At 39.0% G+C, this 9,768-nt stretch overlaps 1 protein-coding gene across 1 annotated transcript; it reads right to left on the reverse strand.

Moving 5' to 3' along the window:
• Positions 1-531: 531 nt before the first annotated feature.
• Positions 532-7,314, reverse strand: LOC112441150 (putative tripartite motif-containing protein 64B). The gene is made up of 6 exons (XM_057299148.2): positions 7,147-7,314; positions 6,613-6,708; positions 5,697-5,837; positions 4,974-4,996; positions 3,438-3,535; positions 532-2,336 (listed from the first exon to the last, which is right to left on the reverse strand). Exons 2-6 carry the CDS (start codon positions 6,688-6,690, stop codon positions 1,843-1,845), a joined length of 834 nt encoding a protein of 277 aa, XP_057155131.1. The 5' UTR covers positions 6,691-6,708; positions 7,147-7,314; the 3' UTR covers positions 532-1,842.
• Positions 7,315-9,768: the final 2,454 nt, after the last annotated feature.

A 9,768-nucleotide genomic window follows, 5' to 3' on the forward strand; every position in this document is an offset into this window, starting at 1 on the left:
CACAACAAATACCACTATTCTCCAAGTACAAGTTGCTGTATCCACAGCTAATTTCAATACCTACCACGCCATCCCAGCTTGCTCTGTCCAAACCTGGTAAAGTTCTTAATTTTCTGACCCCCTTTTCTATCCAAATGAAAACAGATTCCAGATTCCGAAACTTTTATAATAGGGGACTGAGGGATCTGGAGACTGCAAGACTGAAGGACCATAGATGTGCTGGAGTCACCGCTGGCATCGGGCTTCAAGAGAAGCACAAGGCACTTGCATAGTCTCCAGAGGTTTTGATGTTTTCTGCCTGGCTTTCTTCTGAGCCGCCTGTCTCCTATGCTGCTGCAACACTTCAGTTTGGCTGTAGACTTTACCACCACCTGTGGCTTTGGTTCCATCTTTTTTTCTAAAATTACATTGAAGCAAAAAGTTTTAAAAAATGGTTTTCACAGACTTTTTAAGAGAAGGGAAATTTGTTGAAAGCATTGAAGATTTACCTACCTGGAGACTCTTAACAACACGTAGGAGTACACTATTTCTAGAGCCATATGAGTTAGCTTCCCAATAAGAGGGAACTATCCCAGAGGCAAGGATGGTTTCAGACAATTTAAACACAGCATCTCTACTTATTTGCTTACAGAATCTGAAGGTTTCATTAACTCCAGATCTGACTCAAAAGCTGTTTATCCTTTGCAAAGAATGGCACATAGTCAGGATGGACCAAATTTATCATGAAAGACAATGCACAATTACTGATGTTTTATTACCAAGACTCCCAATTTGAAGGTAACATTGAAGAAAACATAGATGATAATAAAATGACTTTGATAAACCAGTAGTTTTTCTGAATCCAGCATTTATGAGAATATTGAAGATAAGAATCAGCCGCGTTTGGTGGCTCACATTTGTCATGCCAGCACTTTGGGAGGCCAAGGCGGGCATATCGCTTGAGGTCAGGAGTTTGGGACCAGCCTGGCCAACATGGTGAAATCCTGTGGTCTTGATTAAAAATACAAAAATTAGCCAGGCGTTGCTGTAATCCCAGCAACTCAGGAGGCTGAGAATCGCTTGAACCCGGGAGGTGGAGGTTGCAGTGAGCCCATGTCAGGCATCTGTATTTCCAGCCTGGGGGATAGAGGGAGTCACAGTCTCAAAAAAAATAAAATAAATAAATAAATAAATAATCTATGCTAGAAGCAAAAAAAAAAAAAAAAAAAGAAAGAAAAATTTGTTCAGCTAAAAATTATTTGCATCAAAAAAAACTTCTTCAAAGCTTTTCCAGTCTAAGTTTACATTTTATGATGCTACTTTGGAATGCATGCAAGGGCCATTGAAACCAAGAACTATAATTGAGCATATATGTCAGTTAGACAGTACAGTTCACTCTTACAACTAATATATTTTACACATTTACAAAAATCAGCAATTTTTAGTAACTGATGATCCAGACCATATTTTGTATTATTTGCTTTGCATAAAGGGTCTACAATACACAAATCCACAAAGATCTAAAGTACAAAAGGGATTGTGAGTCGAGTGGGTGGGGAAGGTGCAATGAATAGAGAGTAATGATAAAGAGTTTTGGGTTTCATTTCGGGGTATACAAAATGTCCAGGAATCAGACAGTTATGGTTTTTCACAACTCTTTATTAAAGTAAAATTTAAGAAACAAATGTATAATGTCAATGTGGTTATCCCATTTCATACCCAGATAATAATTTTGTTTCCTCAAGTTACAGTGAACTCAAAGATGCTCATACATTGTCCTATTGTCTCACATGAGAAGGTCTCGAGATTAGAAGATTTTTCAGGCAAGAAAGCTCACTAAGAAATCATAATGAAACCTGACTTTCATGGGGAACCAAAACAAAAGAAAGGTGTCAAAAGGGAAGAAAAAGAGGTAGGGAAAAAGCTGTATATGAGGGAACCTTTTGAAACATCATAAAAGCTCACAACTGTGTTGTCATAATCCAGAAAGACCCCAACCCGACCCAAAGGTCTCTGCACATAGTGAGTTAAGGGAAAAAAGATGTTGGAGAGGCTATAAAGGTTGTTTCTCTTTGAAGAAAATAGAAAAAATGCTTCCTCAAAAGCAGGAATGTGATTTGTGTTTGCTGTCCTGGAATCTTTACAGACTCCCAGAATCCAGTTGGAGGAGTGGGTTACATCCACTTCCCAGTTATGCCTGCCGGAGAAGAAGGCCTGAGCTCCCCATGCTGCAAAGTTCTCTGCTCTCTGGGACTCCCCGGGTGCACCATCATGGTCATCTCCAAATATCACATTTCTCACATCCTCAGAAAGGCTCATATAGTGATTCGCCTTTTCCTTACTCAGAGGATCATCCACTGCAAGAAGAACAAAAATCAGATCAAGGAGTTACATGGGGGTCAGATGTTATCTGCCCAGGTACTGGCTTTATTTGTACCTCCTGTAAGTGACAGAATACAGGGAGCAAAAAGACTTTGGAGACTGTCATCTATGAAGATCAAGGGTTATTATGACTTCTACAGCACAGGAGAATACTTAAAATCACACAGAAAAACAAATAAACAAACATCATTAATTGTGTGAATCAATGATTTAATGTCTGGCTTTGCATGATTTGTTTCAAGAGATATGTAACATTCTTTATTTAGTAGAAAATGCCACTTGCATTGTTTGTATTCAATATAATTAACAAATAGACTTCACTCTGCTATGATGCTTTTATTTAATGGCATAAAAAATGTGCCTGTTACTTTTTTTTTTTTTTTTTTTTTTCGAGACAGCGTCTCACTCTGCTGCCCAGGCTGGAGTGCAGTGGTGCGATCTGGGCTCACTGCAGCCTCCTGGGTTCAAGCGATTCTGCTTCGTCAGCCTCCCGAGTAGCTGGGATTACAGGCATGTGCCACCATGCCCAGATAATTTTTGTATTTTTAGTATAGATGGGGTTTTGCCATGTTGGCCAGGCTGGTTTCCAGCCGTTGACCTCAGGTGATATGCCCGCCTCAGCCTTGGAGGATTACAGGAATGAGCCACTGTGCCCGGCCTCACTTCCTTCATTTTTAAACATCAAAATTTGATGGACTTCCATACATGTGCACTTTAAAAGTTTCTGAAAATAATGATCATGTTCTGCTTTTACATGACCTGGTCAGCCACTGCTTCATTCAGTCTAATCTTGGTTTTAGCCCTCTGTTGTCTAATGGCTGCTTTACCTGTTTGGACTATTTTCACAGAACCCTCAGCTTCCAGTTGTTGCAAAATGTATCTTACAGCAGTAAAGTTGTTCTGTTTATGGAAGTTTTAGTTATTTGGTTGGTCAAAGCTTTCTAATTTTTATGATAAATATTATTTCTACAATATATGATAAATTCACAGAAATTAAAACTAAAATGGGAAATGGCTCAACCAAGGAATCCACTAAACAGAAGTTGAGGCTGTACTGCCAAGCAGCTGGCTCTTACCTCTGAATTTGTTGAGCTTATCTAACACTCCAGTGATGTGCCAGGAAGTGAGTTCTGGGTTCACTGGCTGGGGCTTTTCCATTTGCACCAACTCTGTCCTGCAAAGAACAACCTCAGTTACACTTTCAGGCCCAGGCATAATCGCACAGTCATACAAATGTTTCAGATTTTCATCCAAGATATTTCTTGAGAAATCTCCCTTTTTTGTTAAATTCAGTATACATTTTATTCAACTGTATTGAGGATATAGCAATGTTACTTTTATCTAAATTTAACATGTTAAAGTCCAATTTCTCCATTCTCTCATACATGATCCTAATTTAAAAGTACTGAGTGTCATTTCCTCCCTCTCCCCCTCCGGCCTCTTCAAAGTGTACAGATATCCTGGGATTCTTGCTGAGAGAAGAAAACTCAGCCAAAGCCTTTAGGACCTCAGTCGGTAGTTGTCATCAGTGATGCAGTCAGGGTCTTACAGGGAATGCCCACTGACACTAAAGGTTTTGAACTTTTGTTCAAACCAAAGGAGTCTATTTTCAGCCTGTCAGCTCTGGCGCTGAGGATCCTGAGGCAGCCATTCCCCTCTTCGATTCTGCCTACAACAGGGGAATGCAGAGATGGAGCAGGGCCTGGCTATTGATATCCCTGGGAACAAATCCTCCCTCCCTTTCCTGTCCTTAGGGCATTTCCCTCCTTCCTCTCTTTTTCACCTCTTGCCTCTCCAGAATAGGAGACTCCTTTGTGATAACTCAGAGTAATCTTCTTAAGATTTGCTGCGGCAGGGCTGGAGAAGATGGGGTGAGTGGGTAGAAGAAAATCCAGAATGGCACACTGTTTTTAGATACAAATTCATTCAGCCAGATAAGAAGGAAACTTCTGAGACAAAGAAGCTTAAGGTCTCAGGTTCTCCTTTGAAACCAAAATGGAACATAGCCACAGATCAATGCTAAATACCTCAAAACATGTAGTTGACCCTTAAGCAACAAGGGTTTGAAATTTGGGGGTCCACTTATAAGTGGATTTTTTTCAATGAAAGTTTCACCTAGCTTGCCTGCCTCTCCTGCCTGCCACTCCATTTCTTTTGTTTCTGCCTCTGCCACTGCTGAGACACTGTCTTCTCTTCCTCCTCCTCTTCAGCCTACTCAATGTGAAGACATTGAAGATGAAGACCCTTATGGTGATCAACTTCTTAATGAGTAATAAATATATTTTCTCTTCCTTATAATTTTCTATATTATATTTTTTTCTCCAGTTTACTTTATTGTTAGGATACAGCATATAATACATATAACATACAATATATGTTAATCGACTGTTTACGGTATCAACAGGCTTCCAGTCAATAAGAGGTCATTCATAGTTTGGTTTTGGAAAAGTCAGAAGTTATACTTGGGTTTTCAACTATGTGGAATTGCATGAAGGTGGTTAGTGAACTTAATCCCCACCTTTTTCAATGGTACATTGACTTTCAAGGGTACATTGACTTTATCAATAAGGGAATGACTTTCTCAGCAATCAAAGTTCATTAGTGTAACTCACCATTCCAGTATGTTTTCCAAGTCCTGCAAAGAAAAACACAAGTACTTAATCATGAGAATTCTGTCCTAATTTCCCTAGTATTCTTTGTTGTTTTTCTGGGTTAACAAGGTAGGTTTATTGATACACCTCTAAGGAACCACCCAAGGCTGTGTTAATAACAGAACCTCAACTGAACCATGGTGGTCTTCCTCAGTGGGCATTAGGAATGAAGGAGCTGAGATTAAGACTATGGAGTGATGTACACGGCTATCTAGTTCTCAGTGTCACTCATCTCCCAGGCTTAATCCCAAGAAGTGAGGATGTACTAGGGAAACTTAAATTGAGTTTTATTAACAAAGCTAATATTCTCCTGGCCTAGCATTTGGTTTATTTTGGATAACATTTCTTTGTGGCTACTACTCCTGATTATACTGAAGAGGATTTTGTCCTATGTGATCTATCAAAATGGCAAAAATCTCTCCAAAGATTACCAGAATGTGCAAAAATAAGTCACTGGACAAATGCAATGGCAGAGTCAAGGAGCATGTGTCACTTATCTAAGAGTAGTTACATTTGCAGGTAGCATATGAATGTCCTGGCAGCATTGCCCAACAAAGTCTTCCTGACTCTGGATGATGGACCCTCCCTCCTCACCTGGTGCAGCTTCACATCGGGCATGTGGCACATCTCCCACAGCTCTCTGTACATGTTTTTCATCTTTTTTATATGTTGGGTTATTCTTACTTCACTGTTTTGGAGTTGTCGAAAAATCTCTTCTGCTTCTCTGTCCATTGTCTCCAGATGGCGTTGCTCCTCCTCCAGGAGAAATTGGCGCAACTTCTGATATTGATATCTGATCATCCCTTTCCTGAGGGCCACATAGTCCTGCAGAGATACTCAGTTAAAAGAATTGCATCTCCTCACTCTCAACAAAACACTTAACACTTCAACTGTTATTCTCCTAGGATATGCAAGCAGTAAACTCATAAGCTCTGCGTCTCATACTTGAAAAGGTTCTTGAAGATTTGCTAGTCTCCTCTACCCATCCTTTCTTCATGTCCCTCCTAGTCTCCCTTCCTGTATAAATCAGTACCTCAAAAGGACTCAAGATCCCTGCCTGTGATGCTTCTACAGGATTCTTACTTCATTAATTATTGTCTTTTTTACCTGGTTCTTCTTAATTTTCTCTTGTTCCTTTGCCTGATTCTTCTAAACATTTTTAAATATTTCAGTATACACTCTACCACCGAGTTTTTAAAGAAATTACTTCAGGTTTTTTTTCCCCCACTAATTTCTCTATTTCTCTCCTCACCTTCACAGCAAAACTTTAAACTACTCGATGTGAATACAATGCTTTAAACAACTCAATGCTATCCTATTCTCAGTGCCTTGGAAGTTTTATCTAAACCCTCAAGGTTACATCAGGAATAACTATCATGCCCTGTTTATTTCATATACATGTACATACTAGTATTTTTTGCACCAGCTCCTGTTGGCCCGTATAATGATAATTGCTGATATATCATTTGAAATCTCTGTTTTGTTTTTTTCTGGGAAGAGGACACTGCTATTTTTTAACTGGTAAGCAGAATTCAGCTAAGAAGTCTAAGCTAGCATTGTGCCAATCTACATTAAAAATATAAAACCTTTTTATCCCTACCGTTAATGAATGGATTTTGCTAATTTCCTGATTTAGATTGTTTTGCATTTCTTGAGTGCTCCTCCATAAAGGACCCATTTTCTTCAGAAGTTTCTCCTGCAAAATAGACATGACCTTTAGTAGCAGATAAGATGTTACTGGATATATTATTCCCTTTTTATGAGAAAAGCCTGTTGTTGACAGAATGGTAAATTTGAGTTCCCCTGAAGTGGTCGGAGTTTTTACAAGTTAACCTAATTTGATTCTAATATGTGGAATATCAGAGGTAACAGAAACATATAGTAGAGAGTTTGAGGGGACCCAACAGCTAATCAATTTTTTAAGAAATTGGATTTCATATATCCTGGCTCTGGAGAAGTCAAGCTTGCAGCAAAAGCCAACCGTGTTCCTAGGACACATTTATATCTAGAGATTTATATTGAAAATTCAGAACCTCACCATCTCCATTCTCTCCACCTTTATTATCATAAGCTCTCATTTTCTCTCTCATTTAGGATCATGTGGATTCCCAGTTGCATTGGAGGTGTCACTTACCCTGCACTCCTCAGCAGCCCATTATATTGGGCTGTGGCCATAAGCCTCATGCTCTGGTGACTCAGAGCAGGGCCCACAGAGGAGTCTCTCCTCTGCCTCACAGAAGAGCCCCTTTTCCTCTTCGTGTAGCACACAGATCTGCTTCTCTGAGCTGTTGATGTTGTGAGGTCTGCGCTGCCTTGCAAGAGAAGCCAACTTCTTGAGAACAGTATTTGTGTTGAAGTCAGTCTTCTAGGGGATTTTCCCACACACAGGACAGACTGTTGGAGCTTGGCCTTCCTCCCAGCGTAGATAAAGGCAGGGCCTGCAAAAGCTATGCCCACAGTCAATGGTGACTGCGTCCATTAAGTAGTTCCTGCAGATAAAGCAACAGAGCTCCCTCTGGAAGGTTTGCAGTGTGTCTGAATCCATGTTTCTGGAAATTTAAAACAGAAAAAGTTAAGTGAGAAAATTATTTTTTGACCACATGGAGGGGGAAGGGCCTGTGGCTAGTTCTTCTTGTCTGCTTCAGCTCTGTTCAATCTACCTGTTAACTTAAGCCCAGTACAGACCTAGATGTGGTAAATACAGGCAAGCTGGGTTTATACTATAACACAAGTGGAAAAATGAGACAAGCATCATTTTAGTTTAAAACAAGCAATGTTCTCAATTATAAGTTATTTGGGCAAGCTTAATATTGGGGTAGAGGGGAAAAATTAGGATAACTTCACAGTTACTTCTATTAGCTGATTGTTCCAGAAACCCATACAAACCCATCTCCCTCTCTCTCTCTCTCTCTCTCTCTCTTTCTTTTCCTCCATGACCCCTTGAGTGGAACTTATACAGGGATACTTAGTCTCACTCTCTGGCACCCAAATAACAGATGTACCTTTCTAAAGACAATTAAAAATTGGTTAAGTTTAATCTAAGTGTGTTTAGTTTAATCATTATGGGCTTCAACACTCAACTCCTGTAACTATAAACAGCTGAACTTATGCTTCTAATGTTAATCTCAAAAGTCAACCTTTACATAAATACAACGAAAAATTGTTATTTCTTATTCAAGACAATGTTTTTGCTCAGAATGAGTTCAGACCATCAGAGTATCTTCATATTTTGAAATGGTGACTACGCAAGCTATGAAAGTACTCAGCAACAATTAATCAATTTTTACTTAAACCAAAAAAGAAAGTAAACACTCGAATTTTTTCTTTAAAGAATCCAGAGGTGTAATTAATGGAAGCATGACCACCAATTTATCTTTATTCCCTGTGTTTCTCCACAGTGATCGAAGTCCCTACTTCCTGGGAGTCTTTACCAGTTGATGGGATCTATTTGAACACTTTTCAAATCCAGTCTGCTCATTGAAGATTTGAAAAGGACTACAAACATGACCTTTACAACAAGGGTTTTCCAATTAATCCAGCACATTTAACACTTACACTGACGACATGTAGTATACTACAAAGCTACAGTAAGCAAAGCAGCATGGTACTGGTGTCAAAGTAGACAAGTAAACCAGCGGAACAGATCAGAGAACCCAGATACTGTTACACCTCTCTACAGCCAACTGAATTTTGACAAAGGTAGCAACAGTATTTACTGGGGAAAGGACAGTCTTTTCAATCAACACTGCTGGCAAAACTGGATATTTACATGTAGGGAATAAAATTATACCCTCACCTCTCATCCTATGCCAAAATCAACTCAAAATAGATTGAAAACTTTAATGTAAAACCTGAAAGAACAAATCCACTAGAAGAAAACATAGGAGAAATGCTCCAGAACATTAATCAGAGAAAAAATTGTATGAAAAAAATCACAAAAGCCTAGTCCACAAAAGCAAAAATCAACAACTGGAATTATGTTAAACTGCAAAGCTTCTGCACAGCAAAGGAAACAATCAATGCAGTGAAAAGACAACTGACAGAATGAGAAAAAATATTTACCAACTATTCACTGGACAGGAGATTGATACCCTGAATATACAAGGAAATCAAATAACTCAATAGCAAATTAAAAAGAAAAAAAACCCAAACAACCCAATTAAAAAACGGGCAAATGATCTGGACAATTAACATATGCCAATTTACAAAATAAAATTGAAGTGGAAAAAGACTATTCTGTATACGTAACATATTGAAAATTGTAAGCTCTTTTTGGATTCCATAATTACACAAATACGGTGGAATTATAGCTGCTAAGACATAACATGCCAAATAATGCATAAGGTAATATAATACAAAATGGGGGCTAGGCATAGTGCTGCGTGCCTCTAATCCTGGCATTGAGGAGGCCAAGGTATGAGGATGGATTCGGGTCAGCAGTTCTAGACCAGCCTGCGCATCTTATTGACATCTTATCTCTACTAAAAATTCTTTTAAAAATAATGCTGGCGTGATGGCACATGCTTGTAGTCTCAGCTACTCAGGAGACTGTGGTGGCAGGATTGCTTGAGCCCAGGAGGTCCAAGGTGCAGTGAGCCATGATAGTGCCATTTCAGTCCAGCCTAGGTGACAGAGTGAGACCCTATCTCAAAAAAAAAAAAAACCCAGTCAAATAACTTGATATAACACAAGCCAATATATTATAAATGCTCTAATTACAGATATTTTATACAATGATGTTATTTCAAATAACTGG

The sequence above is a fragment of the Pan paniscus genome, chromosome 9 (assembly GCF_029289425.2).
Source record: "Pan paniscus chromosome 9, NHGRI_mPanPan1-v2.0_pri, whole genome shotgun sequence".
Taxonomy (NCBI): domain Eukaryota; kingdom Metazoa; phylum Chordata; class Mammalia; order Primates; family Hominidae; genus Pan; species Pan paniscus.